The sequence below is a fragment of the Lutra lutra genome, chromosome 9, assembly GCF_902655055.1.
Source record: "Lutra lutra chromosome 9, mLutLut1.2, whole genome shotgun sequence".
Classification (NCBI taxonomy): Eukaryota; Metazoa; Chordata; class Mammalia; order Carnivora; family Mustelidae; genus Lutra; species Lutra lutra.
In genome coordinates, this window is record NC_062286.1 from 67,443,033 (window position 1) to 67,461,283 (window position 18,251).

Sequence of the window (18,251 nt, forward strand, 5' to 3'; positions counted from 1 at the left end):
GTGAGTCTGGCTGACATTTGAGATGAGAAGTATCTTCCCTGTCAACCCCCATAGTGGCTTCTGTACCACAGCCCAGGCTAGGACAGAAGACCAAGGGACTGCTTATAATCCTGGGGCCTAAAATAAGATTTAAAACAACACAGCAGTTTCTGCCACAGATACTGGAAACAATTTTCCCTGGAAACACCCAAATAATTCATTTTAAAACAAAGTAATTTCCTTTTCAACAAGCATAACCAAATAAAAGAGCCCAATTTATGAGTGAATACGGAAAGCTCTTCAGCGTTGCACACCCAGGCCACACAACATTCACCCCAGGTGGGGAAGGAAAAGGGTGAAATACAAGGCGGCAGCTCACACGGGGCAGTGCTGACATGCGGTGGAAGCCGAAGCTGCCACCAGAAAGCAGCTTCCATTTTTGGCTCATGAGCCATGGCCTGGCAAAAACAGCTCCGGCGAGAGCCATTTAAAGAGGGAGAGTTTTTCCATCCTCTCAGCAACAACCAGAGAGTACCTTGACCGATGTGGAAAGCTGCACACTCTTTCTGAGGTTGTGAGAGGGCCATCGGTGTCCCCGATGGAAACTGGACTCAATAACGGAAGAGGCTTCCAGAGGGTTTGGACTGGCATGTTAGGGAACCTGAAACCAGCACAGACACATGGCAGGAGACAGGTGCAGCAGAGTGCGTGACTCTGAAATACTTTTAGTCAAGATCTCTCTGTATTGGGCGGCCCCCTACCTGAGAGAGGAGTGGCAATGCCCACTCCTCAACAGAGTACTGAGTGTAGAAAGAGCAGGGAAGCAGAGAGGCAGGCCATATTTCCAGGAAGCCTTCCAGAGCCACTGGTTTGCTACAAAATAGGCAGAGATAATGGCAACAAAGAGGACAGGCTTAGTGGCAGCAGCCAGCCATGTGTCCTGCTGGTCTTCCAGTTGGAAGCAGGAACCTACCCACTGTATCTACTACAAACACAAGCTTACTTCTTGAGGTGGACAAAGAAAAGAGCCTGAGGAATGTCGCTCCATACTCCTACTTACATAATGGGATATAGGGTTTCTAGACAGGATGAGAGACAAAATCCAAAAAGAAAGGTTCGGAAGAAAAAAACATTCTAAGGTGATCATAATCAGATTGCAGAGGGAAAGAAAGTGACACAGGAGAAAGAGGAAAAAGTTCTGAGCCACTGAAGTGATTTCACAAAGTTGAGATTCTTGCAGCAAAGGGGGATTCAAGATTCTCAGAATATGAAACAAGATCCCTGTTCCATGGAACAATAAAGGGAATTCATAGTTACTAGACACTTTCAGGAAATTAGCTTCTCCCCCAGGAGGAAGAGGCCAGCTGGGATGTTTGGTGGTTCCCTTAGGGCCTATGGAAGGAGCCTCCTGCTGACCTAGCAGAGCCAGTCCAATGAGCTGTCCTTCCGGGTCATCATGTCAAACCACGCATTTGTGTATCCCTCATTGGGACTCTCTACCACAACTTTCCTCTTCCACTGAGTCACGAAAAAACAAAGAATCTGGAATATGTCTCTACAGGACTGGGTGTTGACCGCTGTTTGGTGAGGCTTACCTGAGAGTTTGATGATAGCGATGTACCCTCTCCCCAGATTCACATTTTACATGGGGCTCTCTGCCTGTCACACTTAACAGACAAGGTTCCTTTCAGAAGAACCATTCTCTAGAAGCTCTGACTTTCTGGGAAGGAGACTTGAGAACATGAGGGTGGGTTTTAGAAATGTCAATGACATGGTGTATTTTAACTTCGCTGGTATAGTCGAAGGGCGCAACTTGCAAGGGAACGGAGGCTATGGGAACAACTGGCCAGCTATATAGATGGTGTCTAAGGAGAGAACTGGGTTTTCTGCGACATGATACAAGGTATTAGAAAATTGGGTGGACTCTGGAAAAGTCTGTTCCATGGAGGCAGGAAATAATGTGATAATCAGGGGACTAATACCTCATCAAGAAGATTTTACACTGTAAAACTGAATATATAAGAGCACGTGTTAGTCATTGCAAGAAAACTGCCTGGAAGAGAGGCCAAGTAACTCCTAGAAAAGAAGAACAAGACAAGGGGTCAAGAAGAAGACATGACATTAGAGTGTAACAAATGGAACTTGGATTTTGGGCAAAGAGATTGCTCTGTGGTGATGAGCACTTGTAGGTATTATGAAGGCCCAATGACATGGGACTCCCTGCTAGACTATTGCAGTGGGAGGTAGCTAATGGGGTAGGGCTGTCCTACCAAGACACCACATGTTGGGGAGGGGGCTTAAACAACAGAAATTCATTTCTCACAGTTCTGGGAAGAGGCTGGAAAGTTTAAGATCAAGGTGTCAGCCAATTTGGTTCGTGGTGAGAGCTCCCTTCCTGGTTTAGACACACCATCTATGAGCACACAGAAAGTATGCTTATGGCTTTTACTCAGTGTGTGTGTGCATGGAGAGAGAGAGAGAGAGAGTGATCTCTGTGGTGTTTCTTCTCACAAGAACATTAATCCTATCGGATCAGAACCCCAGCCTTATGCCTACATTTAACCTTACTTATTTCTGCAAATGCCCTCTCTATATTCAGTCACACTGGATGGTAGGGCTTCAACATATGAATTTTGGTGGAGAAGCAAGCATTCAGCTTGGAGAAATTTGTCCAACAGGCTCAGAGCACTGAAGGAGTATGACTATAGAGCTAGAAAAATTCACCAGCTTGGGTTCCCATATTTAGGGGTGAAAGTGTACCAGAAAAATCAGATTAAGAAAAAGAAGAGGAAGAGAAGTGACACTATCAAAGTAGTTTACATTGACCAGGGGTTTTCAAATGCTGTTAAATTATGAAACTGTTTCTTTAATCAGATCTTACACAGTATAACTCAGGAATAAAAAGATAAACAATCCAACTTAAAACAGTGGATAAAAGATTTGTACAAACACTTCACAAGTGGTCAATAAGGAAACAAGTAAGTGCTTAGCATCCTTAGTCATCAGGGAAATAGAAATTACAAACACAATGAGATCATATTGTCTGCTCCCAGGACAGCTAAATTTTACAAGTCAGACAACATTGAATGTTGGCAACTGGACTCTCTTAACTGCTCTGTGAGAATGAAAAATGATACAACCACTTTGGAAGAAGGTCTGGCAGTTTCTTAAAAAGTTAAACATGCACTTCCCCCTAGACCCAGAAATTTCACTCCTACGTATTTACATAAGAGGGAGAAAACATGTCCACAAAGATTCGTCCAAAATATGTTGCTCGCAGCGTTATACAACCAAACACTGGAAAAGCATGTGCCCCTTGATAGCCATGTTGATAAACAAACTCTGTTCTATCCATACAATGGAATTCCACTCAGCTATAAAAAGGAACCATTATTACACAGAATACCAAGGAGGACTCTCAGAAACATTATCTAAGTGAAGGAAGCCAGACATAAAACAGCACCTACTTGATCATTCCATTTATATGAAGTTCTGGGACAGGTAAAATTTATCCATGGTGAAAAACAATGGAATAGTCTCTTCATGTGAGAATAGAAGTCGGGGGAGGGAACTGACCCAGAAGTTAGCATGAGGCAATTTCCTGGGGTAATGGTAGTGATCTGTATCTTGATAGGTGTTTGGACCATGTAGGTGTATGTATTTGTCAATGTTCACCCAAAAGGAACCTTAAGTGGCACCTGGGTGGCTCAGTCAGTTAAGTGTCTGCCTGGGGCTCAGGTCATGATCCCAGGAGAGCCCCATATCAGGGCTGAGCAGGAGCCTGCTTCTTCCTCTCCCTCTGTTCTATCCCTCCCTCCCACCCACTTGTGCTCTTTCTCTGTCTCAAATAAATACATAAAATCTTTAAAACAAAACAAAACAAAAAAAGGAACCTTAAAAAATTTTGTGTATTTCAACTAAATAAATGTTTTACTTAAAAAACACCATAAGCAAATACTGAACAATAGGTAATGATAGGCATGTTGAAACATTCAGGGCTAAGTACCCTGATATCTACAACTTACTTTGAATTACATATAGAATCTAGGTGGTGGGGTCCCAGGGGTTCGCTGTATCATTCTTTTGCCTTATCTCTATGCTTGAACATTTTTTTCACAAAATTTTAGAAGAAATCTTACATAGAAACTCAATGTATAAAATACAAAACACACAGTGACTCTGATGAAAGCAGGGATGGGGCCCCAGGGCCCCTTCACTTGGCCCCTACCCTGTTGCTTCGGGTTGTCCTTGAGGAGCCTCCTTGGAATTCTGGGAGTTGGAGGAACACAGCTTGATACTTCTGCGATAGCCAGCCCATGCGGGCAGGCTGCGGATGTGGATGATGAATTCCCAGGACCAACAACGAACTTAGCTCAGGAGGACGATGTGGTGGTACCGTGGGGATCTCAGCTATCTAAAGATCTGCCCCAACCTGTCTACTAAAACCGGTATCACTAACTTTTTGACTTGTTCTGTGGGCAAACTCATTTCCAAAAAATGTAGCTGTAGGAAGGACAAGTGCTACAGAGAACTGAACTCTGATCAGATAGGAAGGGGGGCTGGTAAGTGGTAGTGAAGTCATGAATCATTGAGGGAAGGTTACTAGTTGGCTTTGGAATTTGGGACTGGACGTATACATGAGAAGTGTGTCTTAGAAAAAACTACAAAAATAACAATCTGACAGTATGTTAGCAAATGAAGGATCAAAGAGGAAGGCATCCAAAGAAACCCAAGTTGCAGCCAAGGAAACTGGTGTGGTCGGGTCTTAAGTGTACACGTGACGGAGGAGCAGATAACCGAGGATGAATACAAGTCTCGCCCAGACAACTTTAATACAGTTTCAGGAATGCTGAAGTCAAAACCTAAGACACTGAAAAGGAATTTAAGGATATATTTAGGGGTAGAAAAAAAGCAGAAGTTAGGAACACTATTTAGATCAGATTATTTAATAGCAACAGAAAACAGATCTACTCATCTCCTCTATAAAGAGAATGCTCTTCAAACCCAAAAGGGCAAAACAGAGCTGTATGTATGAGTCTAGGTCCATCCAATGTGACCACAGAAGTCAGGTCAGTAACAGCTGGGGAGTTTAGAAACCAGGAGAGGTGGCACCAAACATAAAAAGGTTCCTGTATTCAAAAGGGAAAACATGTAGACTCTGGCAAATATTGATTCATGAGTTGATGCAATCCCTGGAAAATTCTAAGGTGAATTATTACACAAAAGGTCAATAAGCACTTGGAAAAGAAGTAATGATCATTAGGCAGCGACAGGGGTTCACTGTGAACTGTGTATCTTTTACTGATTGGTTTATTAGAAAGAGAGATTAAGGATACCAGAGACACAGTTCATGTGGCTTTTAGCAAGATATTTTCCAAGTTATTAATGATGTGTCCTTGGACTAGACATAGAAATTTGAGCTCGGTGATAGCACAGTCAGGTAAATATAAAGGTCTGTTACTGACTGAGGAACTCTAACCCAATGGGTGTACTAATAAATAGAATATCGAAATGAATGGGGCTCCTGGTGCTGCCACTGGGTTTTTCTAGTCTTTTTATTTCTTCTCCCCATAATTTAAAACTTCCACTTGTGAAATGAGAAGATAACGTGATGCTGGAAAGGAAAGTAAGTATTTTGAAAAAATGTTTAAAAGATGTCGACAGGTTAGAACAATGAGGTGTAGTAACATAAATCTCATTGGGTACAGATATAAAGCTCTGTACTCAAATTTTAGAAAATCAATTGTGTACATACAAGATAAGGGATAACCTAAACATTTTTTTCTGGAATGAAATCTAAGATTCAGCTGCACAGTGTGGCAGCCCATAGAGCTGGTGCCACTTGAATGTGATCTAATCCAAATACAAAATCAAAAGAAGAAGATAAGAGTCCTGCTGAGCCTGAGCTGGTCAACATCTGAAGTGGTGAATTCCATTTCAGATGAGATAGTCTGGAATGGAACTGATAACACGGAGTGTGATCAGAGGCAGGGGCAGCTGGAAACGACGAGCTGTGGGAAATGCCTGAAGAACTGGACACATTTCGGGGTGCCTGGGTGGCTCAGTGGTTAAAGCCTCTGCCTTCGGCTCAGGTCATGATCTCAGGGTCCTGGAATCGAGTCCCGCATCGGGCTCTCTGCTCAGCAGGGAGCCTGCCTCCTCCTCCTCTCTCTCTCTCTGCCTGCCTCTCTGCCTACTTGTGATCTCTACCTGTCAAATAAATTAAAAAAAAAAAAAAAAGAACTGGACACATTTCGGCAGGAGAAAATGAGATTTCAGGGAATCAAATACTATCTTCCTCCACATGAAGGCTCAGGGAGAGGACTGCAGTTACTTGGTGATGGTTCAGAAGGCAGAACTTTGGCTAAAGAGAAGAAACTTCAGTTCTGTATAGAGCAGAACATTTTGACAATTGAACTAAGTGTTGGCAAAGATGCAGAGAAGCTGGAAACCTCGGTATTAAAAAAAAAAAAAAGAACTATTTAATAATGAATTGGGCTGCTTTGTGAGGTAGTAAGTCCCTCCTCTCTGGAAGTATGCTAGTACAGGTTAGAAAGGCACTGGTCCAAGACATTGCAAAGAAATTCCTCCCTTGCTGTTGGTGAGATGTTGGATTTAATGGCCACTGAAGGCCTTTCAAGGAGGAATTAGATACCACGAGGATCTGACTTCTATACAAACAAGTCAGGAGGTGTTTAGACAGCACACATAGCAAGAGGGCTGCCGATGACATCGCTGACTGCTTATGCGTTCAATATTTAAAAATCCACTTAGATACAATACATAGATTTTAGGTTATTGACGAGACTGAGCAAGTATATACAATAAGCATGCAGTATTACCTTGACAGGATAGGAGAAAAGCTTAACAAAGCCAAAATCATCTCCGGTGGCTAGGAGGGAACAGTCTTTGGTAAGACTGGCCGCGTTGACATCAGTCACATCACTATGCGCAGGCCAGATGCCCTCGCAGGTGGGCCCCAGGACGCATGTCCACGTGTCCCACTCTATCTTCTCAATCTTAAAAAGAAGGAAGGAAAATGAATATATTTTCACACAATCGAGAGATCTTTTTCACTGGAAGCACAGTTGGTGGGCAATGTTACAGTAGTTCCCAGTGTACAGCACGGTGATTGCCCAAGTCTATGAGTCCGAAGCTCTGCTCAGCACGAGTATAGCTCCCATCTGTCACTATCCAAGTCTATTACAATACCACTGACTGAATTCCTTATGCCGTATGATCTGTTTTTCTTTTTAAAAAGAAACGATATGAAGCGGAGTCGCTCTAACTGAAGACTTGGCCAACATCAGGCATTTGTGTTGTGATCTGAGGTGCGAAAGTTCCAAGCTGCATTTGTGAGTGGCCTCTGCATTATCTTAATAAACACTACAGTCAGGTAGCCATATATTTTTCTACAGATAAAATCAACATTTTGGAATTGTGGAAACCAGATGGCAAGAAAATCTCTTAGTTCTTCCCTAGATGTGTACCATCATTGAAGCCATAAACTGGATCAGGGTTTCTCAGTGACAGCAGTACTAAGACTCTAGGCCAGATGATTATCTGTGGTCAGGGACTGTCCCGTGCACGGGAGTATTTTACTGGCATCCCTTTCTTCTACCTGCCAGTAGTCTCCCTCCCCAAGTGGTCCCCAGACATTGTCAAATGCCCTGGGGGAGGAGCAAAATGGCTCCCAAGTGAGAACCACTCTGCTTCATTGATCACTCGGGCTGATCAGTTAGCATGCTATTTTTAAAAGTCCACAGACATAAATTTTGTTTTAAAGGACTACTTTCTAGAAGGAATGTGTAACAAGATTCTGCAGCTAGCTTAAATCCTGTATGCTACAGAGAGACAATCTTAAAAAACTGAAGAACTGTTCATATTGCATTGCCCTAAAATATATATTTTATCCTTTAAAACTGTTTTGTCTGAAATTCATGGACAGAAGACTTAAAATTCACATAGGTCAAATTGTGATAAAATCTAGGCTTTCCTTTTTAAAATAAACAACAGTAACTACACTGTGTGTTAGACTCCCCTGGGGAGTCCGATCAGCTAGTATCTCCTAGTATTACAGAGGAACGGCAAGATAAGACGCAGCTAGGGTTTTAGTCACAACACGGGGAGGTGTTAAACGTATTTTAGTTACTGAAATTTCTCATTTCACATTCTGTCCTTTCTGGACCCACGCAGAACTGGAACCAAAAAGCTGCACTGGCCCCGGTGATTTGGGGGGCCTCGGGCAGGACCACAGACAGGGGTGATTTGAGGTGGCTTAAAGTGGCCTTCTCAGGAAGAGAAGGAAATCATTCCTGCTGGTTCTACAAGCAGTCTTTCTGGCCACTGACTCCCTTCCAGGTTCCAGATTCCATTTCTGAGATGCCCCGTCCATCCCCACTCCCTTTGTGGCACTTTCCTTGACCTCGTTATCTAGGGCTTACCCTGCGGTCACCCCAGCAGATCCCCCTTGGCCAGATCTGGGCCCTGTGGTCCCCAAGCAAATATCTCATTTGCTGGAAGCTCTGGAAACTGCATGTAAAACGGAACATTAAGTATGACCTCTGCAATCCACAAAACCGCAAAGTGGTAAACTTGTTAAAAATCCTGGAACTTAGATGGAAGAAGGGTCCTCAAAGGGTCTTTTCCACAGCACCTCACCTCACAGCTGCGTCATTACCATGGTAATTTCCCGGGGAAGAAACTGAAGCTCAGAGAGGTGAGCCCTGTAAACTGTAAATCACAGCTGGCTTAGAGGAAGAGGGCAAACAACCTCACGAGAGCCAGCCTCCTAGTTTAGTGTGGCTTTAACTGCACCGTGCTGCACCATACCGATTTAAACATTTTAATATTTGTCATACTTAACAGTTTGCTGAGTAAGCTTTGCATTAGTTTCACCATGGCTTTTTAAAGAAAAAAAAAATCTTTTTTGTAAAGAGGATTTCCCAAATCCTTCCTATGCAGTTGAAGGGCCTGACAATACTGGTAAAGGAAATGCTGAGCTGCCTCTCCAGGGCCCTGAGGAAGAAAGACTGGGGACGCTAGGCATGGAAACATCCGCAGCATGGCCTCCCCAAACAGCAGCACCAGGGACCAGCCTCTGGGATACCAACTGTTACCACAGAGTGACAGAGCCCGAGCCTGGCATTGCAAGGAGCCTTGTAACATGAACTTCCCTCGTGTGCATCCTCTTCTTATACATAGTAAGTGCCCAGTGGTCCCAAGCTAGAGTCATTCCCCTCTCACCACTGGGTTAGACTGAATTTTACTGTAGTATACTTATTTGGGGGCACCAGAACATGAAGGGAAAAGACAGATGAAATGATGTAAAATGATGTTAAAATACACAGGAGAAATCCAAGAGGCCCCGTGGTCAAGGCTGCCAAGTCACACACGGTCCCCTCAAGACTGGGACCGCAGCTCCACGGCTCCTGCTGTCCTGGAGCCTTCCTCTCCCTCTCTGTAAAAGGCGACTGACAACCATCACACTAGTCTGTTCTGGAGACAAAAACATAGGCTTATGAAGCGCCAGAACATTCACCAAGTATCTAGTATCTAGTGAACAAGTGACATAATTTAAAACATCTCTTACTCAAGGCTATGGAGGTTTCTTTAAAAAAGTTAAAATAGCAACTGATCAGAGATAAATAAATTGGGATCTGGGAGTGAGAACAATTGACCAGTCAACAATCTCCATGAACATAACGCCATCATCTATGACAACTGCTGTTTCTTACATAGTGCATAAGTACTTTAGAAACCATGAAAACATTATGAATGGGCGCAAGTCCCAGTGTCCCTGTCCCACTTTGCAACGATGGGGTAGTTTCTATTACTAGCAAACTGAAGTCAGAGAGAGGCGGATGCCTGTCCCTCAGCTGTGTACCCTCTGACCCCTCTCCTTCTACAGAAGCAAGACTTCCTTTTCTTTCATCAAAGGTTACACAGCAAATAAATGAGTCGGATTATCTCGTGAGGCTGAGACAAGGTCCTTAGGGCTCAATCAGGCAATTACCTTTTGGCCATCCACGTTCGCATGAACCCTGAGAGATCCACCTGCCCACAGGAGCAGCAGAGCCTTTAGGAAGGCATTAGTTCATGGATTCAGATTTTGTATATAGGCTTGGATTTCAATAATTTAAAAATGACCTCGGTGGCCAAGGACATGAGGAAAATATGGAGAGGGGAAATAATTTGATACAAATGGATGGTCAGGTTGTACTTTTATCTTGAAAAGTAATTTCTCCCACTGTTGTTGCAGAAGATAATACTATAATAAATAGTAAAGAGTGAGAAAGCACGTTTCAAGCATTTATGTTCACAGAAAGCTGTGCACGAAAGGCCAGGGATGTCCAGTGGAAGAAGGACTATGTGGTACCCAAGCTGCTAGCTTAGTCAGTGTCTCCCAGCAGAGGGAAATGGAGCAGAAGGCAGACTGCAGGAATGCGCCATGCTACACCAGCAGGCCCGGGGATCCATAGGTCCTCAGAATGGAGGGAGCTGGATTAAGCGGTCACATTTAAGACACAAGCACGCTTAAAGGTACACTGAATATAACCCCTACCAATGGATAATAAGTGGCAGGTTTTTATTTAAAATGGACATATTACATCTTCACAAAACACTTTTTAAAAATCTCTGTATAGGACTGTTACCTCTGAAGGTCTTATTATATGCCGTTTGCCTCTTGGAGCTTCAAAAAAGAGTTGTTCTTTGGCACCCGAATTAACTTGCAACAATTTTCCTGGTATGAGAGAATGAAGCAGAAAGACAATTCACATCTGCACTTATCTTTCTATTGTAAAGAGCTAAGCATGGTTGCAACTATTTGGATTCATTTTAATCAGTCTCGTAAATTGAGCAAATAAATGGTGAATTCTCCAGAAGTGCATGTACAGGCAATTACATGGCATGGCTCAGACCCCGGAGCCAGTAATTTGTCAATGGGGACCTCATTCCTTTTAATGTGACCTTGCACATCCCTCCTAGAATCAAGCCTGCTGTGTTTTACTCTGTTGCAATAGAAGTACATATTTTTCGAAAGCTTGACAAAATCTGGGTTTCTTTTTTTAATTTTTTTTTTTTTTTTTTTGCCCGTTTTCCTGGTTGCACAAGCATGCAGTAAAAGGAAACTGCTTTGGCAAGAACTATGGCATCAGACATGAGAACCTTGTGGCAAGCATCCACATTTACCCAGACCTAAATTCTAAATTTGTCCTTTGAAGTTTAGAAACTGGAAGATAAAGACACACAAAACAACCTACAAATGCTCCCCCCACCCCCACCTTACTTGAAAATTTGTAAAAAAAAAAAAAAAAAAAAAAAAAAAAAAAAAAATCCAAGATTTTCTCCAAACAAAGGGTTGAGCAAAAATGCTCTTTGGGGGGCGCCTGAGTGGCTCAGTTGGTTAAGTGGCTGCCTTCGGCTCAGGTCATGATCCCGGGGTCCTGGGATCGAGCCCCGCATCGGGCTCTCTGCTCAGCAGGGAACCCTCTTCCCCCTCTCTCTCTGCCTGCTTCTCTGCCTATTTGTGATCTCTGTCTGTTAAGCAAATAAATAAACTATTAAAAAAAATGCTCTTTGGGTCTGATTTAAAATTAAAATCTTGAATTTGTTTTGATCAATGTTGAAGATGAGATATTCCGAATCTCCTCCTAGCACCTCACTAATCCTTCATGGCTTGAAATTTAAATGACTCAAAAGATACAGACCGGTATTTTTTTCAGCATTTTTTTTTAAAGATTTTATTTATTTATTTGACAGATAGAGATCACAAGTAGGCAAAGAGGCAGGCAGAGAGAGAGGATGAAGCAGGCTCCCTGCCAAGCAGAGAGCCCGATGTGGGGCTTGATCCCAAAACCACGAGATCATGACCTGAGCTGAGGGCAGAGGCTTAACCCACTGAGCTACCCAGGTGCCCCTTTTTTTCAGCATTTTAAAATCACAGGACATTTCAAACACATGTAGAAGTAAGAAGAATATGAAGAACCCCTACGCGTCCAGTCAGTGTCCAGCTTCAACGGTTACAAGCTCATGGCCCAGCCCCGTTCCATGAGCCACCACTCAGGCCCTCACCAGATTTTTCTGAAGTTAACCTCAGGTGGCCTAATATTTCATCTTAAATAATTCCGTGTACATTTACATCATACCATTTCTTCCCCTACTTGTCCCCCATAATCTGTATATCTAGTAGTCTTGAAATGTCCTTCCTGCAAAAGTATTATCAAGATAAGAACTCTGTGTCTTCTCCCAGGCTCTTTAATGCTCAGGTGGGAGCCGCCTGGGTCTGCAAGCTGGTTTGGTGAACCTTCTGAAGCTGCAGGTCTATTGCTCAGTGATTAATTAAAAATAAGGCTATTTTTGTAATTGAAAACCTTACTTGCTACTAATTTGCTGGGTTATAAAATGGTGATGAGGGGCCTTGGCTGTGAGGAGCGAGTGAATTTGAAAATGCTTCCTTTGAAAAGGGCACATTTCCCTGAATTTGTGGCTGAACATACACAAACAAGAAAAAAAAAAGGTAGTTAAATGAGCTTTGGCTATTTAGTATTATAAGAAAATGAATAATATTTTTCCAATGAACTAAATAGACCTACAAAGTATTTTTTAGGATTCTCAAGAGGAAGTGCAAATAACAAATGATCTGGAAAAGGGATCAAAGAATTCAATGACAACATTCTTTGATTCAGTGGCTAACTGTAGATAGCTTCTGGCCATGAGATATTAAGAATCAAAGAATTCAATGAATCGTAATCTCAAAGAATCATAATTCCCAGATAATCCCAACAATTCACTTTACACTGTAGTTTCAAAGGTAATATTTTAAAGAATACCCCAAAAGTATTAGAATAGTTAAGTGAAGCACTTTATAATTGCAAGATTATGAGAACATCTAAGCACAAGAGATAAGCACCAGGAGTGCTGCTCAGCACCATAATGTCTGGGGTTACCAACCTAGCTCATGCCCTTTTCCTGAGAACTGACCCCTGCCTTGGGCTGCATGGCCCCCATGGCCGTGTTTATCCTCTGGAAGACAATGACCCAGGACGGGCCAGGACAGAGATGGGAGTGGGCACTCAAATTCCCTTTCCTGGGAACTCAGAATCTTGGAGACCCAATCAGTGGGTGCCTAGCTGGGATAAGATGGGAACTTTGGAAGTGAGGGTGGCATTTTGGGGCAACTGAGTGGACCACATGCCAATGAATTAAGGAAAGCTGCCTGTGCAGAAAAAGGGGCCAAAGGCAGACACCAGACCGGGGACAGCAGTGGACACTGAACTGAGCTTACTCGGAGCAGGAGAGGAGAGAAGAGGGGAGAAGTGCCTGCTTGGTTTTCTGGTTCATTCCTAAAGTGAGTTCCTCAGGAGACATTGCTTCCAGCTCTTGGATTTCATGAGCTATCCCTATTTCTTCCCAATAAGCTCATTGATCATTATTATTTTAAAAATTTTAAGCTGAGTGGGTTTGAATTCCTTGCAACCAAGGATATGAAGGAATTTTTTAAAAACTGCAAAAATTCTTTGTTAGGAAAGTGGAATTAGGGGTGTGATTCCTCTCCCTACCCCCTCCATATTCTTTACTGTGGTTATTACTTTTTTTTAAGCATAGAAAAAATATTTAGTCACCACTCTTTTTTTCTGCTGCCTTCTGCTGTCATATAAGCACCGAAATATTCTGAGAACAGAAGGAAAGAGCAAAAAATCTGCATAATCCACTTATAATTGCCCCTTAGTAAGAGTAACCCTATTCTTTCAGGATTCCCACATTTTTATTCACTAGAAATATCTACTCACAAGTAGGAAGAGAACTGGAAGGGCCAGATGGCCTTGTTACTAAGTGGGTATAGGAAACCGCAGTCCCCACAGGTATAGAGAACTAGATAATCCACAAAACTGATTAACACCCATCATCCCAGTTGCCATATAATTTACAAGTTAGAACAGTTCCGAAATTCAGACTAAATGTACCCAATATATCAGACCATTTGCAATGGAAATGGCAAGGAGCGTTCTCTTATGGCCCAAACTGTTCACTGATAATCTTACAGTCCCGGTATTTCTAGAAACAAACTACTATCAGCTAGAAAATGTTCTTCCATATTTTCTCTCTCCGTACATTCTTTCTTTCTTTCTCATGCATTTTGTGCAGGAGCTTCACTCAGGGGGAGCTGGTATTCCTGCAATAGCCTGATGTGCTTTTCGATGATTTCTTAGGACCCATGGTTGCCATGGACACGAAAGGCTGCAGCGGCTGGTGACTGCGCCATCCCCGCCCCTGACGAGCCAGCTGGCTCTGGCAAATGTGTTCGCTATTTTTGACAAGATCAAAGCAATGAAACAGAAGCCTGCTCCTGAGTTCTGCTCTTTAGCCCCTCCAGACGCTCGAGGCCCCACCATGAAAAGTGAGGCTGGTCTCGAGGCAGTATGGCACGCTCCTGAGGTCAAGCCCTGTGAGAACTGGGCTATCAGGAGCACTAGCATACCGATACGACACATGTCTCATGGCTGTCATGCTGGAGTTACACCAGGGAAGATCCACAGGCATACTTGCTCTCATTCTCCAGACAGAATAACCCCCCAAAAATCAGAGGTATTCTATTCTCCTCTCCATCCATAGAAAACATTGACTCTGATATGCTCACCTGACCCAAGGGGTCACTTAGGACAGGAGGCAAAGGCTTTTCAAAGACCTCAGCCTCCTTACTCCCCGGAGACTTTTCCATCACCCTGAGCTCTAGCTGGACTACAGAGGCTGGCTTAGGGCAGAATTATGGAAATAGTGAGGTGTGTCTCTCTCCCTCCAAAGTGATGGCTCCACATTGAGGGTCATCTATATAGACCATCACCGGGACACCTGTGTGATTGCAACCTACCGATCCTGGCCAAGATCTTGCTCTTTCCATTTAGGACTTACTCCTCTTTATAGCCCTAGCATCCCACACAGGGCCTATACATTTGCAGAATTAATTTTTTAGAGATTTTGTTTATTTGAGAGAGAAAGAGAGAGTAAAAACATGGGTAATGACAAAGGGAGAGGGAGAAGCAGGCTCCCCATTGAGCAGGGAGCCCGATGTGGGGCTCGACCCCAGAACTCGGGGATCAGGATCTGAGTCGAAGGCAGACTGACAGAGCCACCCAGGTGCCCCACATTTGCAGAATTAAAAAAAAAAATACCCAAAACACAAGTAAAAAATGCAGTAAGATACCATTTCATACCTACAAGGACAGTGACTATAAAAATGATGCCCCCAAATCAGAAATAACAAGTATTGGTTACCGAACGCCGTTCTCTGCTGGTAAGAATGTAAAGTGGTGCAGTTGCTATGGGAACCAGTACATTGGTGCCTCGACAAATTAAACATACAATCACCGTCTGACTCAGCAATTCCCCTTCAGGGTCTATACACCCCCGAGAATTAAAAGCAGGATCTAGTAGACCCATGTTCATAGCTACCTTATTCACAATGACTAAAAGGCAGAAGCTACCCCGGTGTCCATCGATGCATGACGGGATAAAAAAATTGTGGTCTGTACATACAGTGGAGTATTATTCAGCTTTAAAAAGGAAGGAAATTCTGATCCATGCTACCATATGGATTAATCTTAAGTGCCTTATGTTAGGTGAGATAAATCAGTTATAAAAAAAACAAATACTGGGGCTGCCTGGGTGGTCCGGTTGGTTAATTTCAGCTCAGGTGGTGATCTCAAGCCCCACCTCAACACTGTGCTCAACAGGGAGTCTGCAAGAGAGTCTCTCTCTCCTTCTCCTCCTGCCCTCCCTGCGCTCGCACTCTCTTTCCCTCTCTAAAATGAATTAATAAATTTTTTTTAAAGATTTTATTTATTTGACACAGAGAGATCACAAGTAGGCAGAGAGGCAGGCAGAGAGAGAGAGGGGGAAGCAGGCTCCCTGCTGAGCAGAGAACCTGATGAGGGGCTCAATCCCAGGACCCTGAGATCATGACCTGAGCCGAAGGCTCGGCTTAACCCACTGAGCCACCCAGGCACCCCTAAAATGAATGAATAAATCTTTAAAACACCCAAAAACTGTCTGATTCCACTTACACGAGATACCTAGAGTTGTCAGATTCAGAAAGATGCAAGTAGAATGGTGGTTGGCAGGCGCTGGGGGGTTGGGAAAAGGGGAGTTACTGTTTGGTGGTTTACAAGATGATTGATTTCCGCACATGGGCGCCGGTGAAGGGTGCACAACAGTGTGGATGCAGCTGATGTCCCTGAACCACACATTTAACAATGGCTAAGATGCTAAATTTTATGTGTTTTTACCACAATTAAAACTAATGTAAAAGAAATCTTCCCAACTGAAATTTATTCTTCCTATGTCCCATTTTCTCTTGTAAATAATAATTGAGCATAGACCCCCACCAACGGTCACTGACATGGTGGGATTTCACATGTTGTGCCACATACGGTGTGAGTGTTAGATTCCCAACGAAATGCCCGGTACTCTACTGTGTGTGCACCAGGCTGCCCCTGACTGTCCTAAATCCTGCTCCCAAGACATTGTAAAGAGGGACGTTAGCTAGAGGACATCCAGAGGGGAAATCACTTTCTCTATCTCTGTTTTTTTTGGGTTTTTTTTTTTTTTGGTGTTTAAACAATAAAGCGGAGAACATCCATAGAGGGGGGCTGAGAAGCTATTGTCTCCCTCTATCCCCTGGGCCTCCCTGGTCCCTAGAGGACTCTCAGGACAGCAGTGTCCCATCTGGTAACCAAGCCCAGCCTAGGCCCTGTGTCTGGCCAGGCTTGGACATGAAAGTGAGAGGGACTTATCTGATTTCCCTCTGCCCTTGCTGGAACTTGCACCTTACAATCCACAGCATGCTTCCATCCTTCTGGTGCACTGTGTAAAATACCTATGGGTTGTGAGGCTCAAATAAAATCCAAATTCCAGGGTGGCAAGTATGGTTAAACATGAACACCTGCCTAGCAGAAGTATCTGTCCATCTATGGCCAGTACTTCCAACAGATACTTGAAATAGAATATTCTGGCAACTCTGAAATCATCTCGCTTGGATTGAGGCCCTCAGCCCCTCTCTCCTGGCTGATTTTAGTTGCTTTCCAACTCTAGGCTTCCTTGTCCTCCCAAGATGGCAGGGGTTGCCCCACCCTAAGTCCCTCAGAGTTACCTAATCCCTCCAGGGTAAAGGGCAGGGCTCAACTCCTGGCATGGCGTAAAGGTTCCTTCACAGTCCTGGTTTGTCTCTCCACAGTCTTCTCCCTTCTTGCCCTCAGTCAGTCAACATTAGTTTCTTTATCTCCCCCTGTTCTTCCCACCTACTGTTTTGAAATGCCATATTCCTTTGGAGCCTGGAATGCTCATCCTAGACTTTATCACCTAGTGAACTTCTACTAGTCTTTCAAGATCCACCTCAAAGGATGTTGCTTCCATGAGGCTCCACAGGTTCCCCCATGAGCTCTTTCCTCAGAGGCACCCCTGGTCTTGGTGCTTTTCCCTCACAGTCAACTAAAACTTCTTTGAAAGCTGGGTCCCTGCCCATTCCTAGACGCCTACCCCAAACTCTTAACATCCGCCAAGTCCCTGGGATGAGACTTAAAAGTGACCCACCCTGTAACAGTGCAGACCCGCCCTGCATGCCTAATGCTGACACCACCCATTCTGAGGCCCTGCACGCCCCTGCCTGTGACTTCCCGCTTCTCATTCCCAAGCCTTACCGTCTAGGTGCCTGCACTTCAAGTACAAGTCTGTCTCCCTCACTAACTTACAAACTCTGGTGAGAACTATAGGAACTGTGTCTTACTTCTGAATCAACCACATTGTCTGGCTTAAAACTTTGCTGGTAGAAACTGGATTTGTCATGGGCGTGACTTGGAGAGCAGGGTGACATGAGGTGCACTGAATGTAGCTCTCTACCTATGCCGGAAGGTGACAATTGCTGGAGACTTCCGGGGCTATTCTTTGCGGGGTGGAACACTGATAGGAAAAGGGAAAATGGAAAGGGGGAGACGCAGGGCCAGGACACAGCATGCTGAACCCAAAGGTGAAGAAGTGGATTGCTTCGGTAACAGAAGGCACCTCGTACCTTTAATGGTCTTAAATCTCAGTGGCTTGAATAATAATAATAATTGTAGTAGTAGTAATAAGACAAAAAATACTCAAAATGTTAATAGCAGGTGCCCCTGGGGTGTAAAGTTACAGTCATTTATATTGATTGTGGGTTCTCACTCAGGTTTTCTCCAAAACTCAACCGGTCTCCTCTCTCTGGAAATAACACGTGAATGGCTATTGAC

At 43.8% G+C, this 18,251-nt stretch overlaps 1 protein-coding gene across 2 annotated transcripts in view; it reads right to left on the minus strand.

Annotated features, from left to right (window-relative positions):
• The window catches only part of EML6 (EMAP like 6), a 272,951-nt gene that overhangs the window by 46,168 nt on the left and 208,532 nt on the right, over positions 1 to 18,251 (minus strand). For both annotated transcript variants that reach the window (XM_047743696.1, XM_047743695.1), the window contains exons 25-26: positions 10,635 to 10,723; positions 6,822 to 6,998 (exon numbers count right to left, since the gene is read on the minus strand). In XM_047743696.1, the coding sequence (XP_047599652.1) occupies positions 6,822 to 6,998; positions 10,635 to 10,723 (266 nt within the window). The remainder of the gene's footprint in view (positions 1 to 6,821; positions 6,999 to 10,634; positions 10,724 to 18,251) is intronic.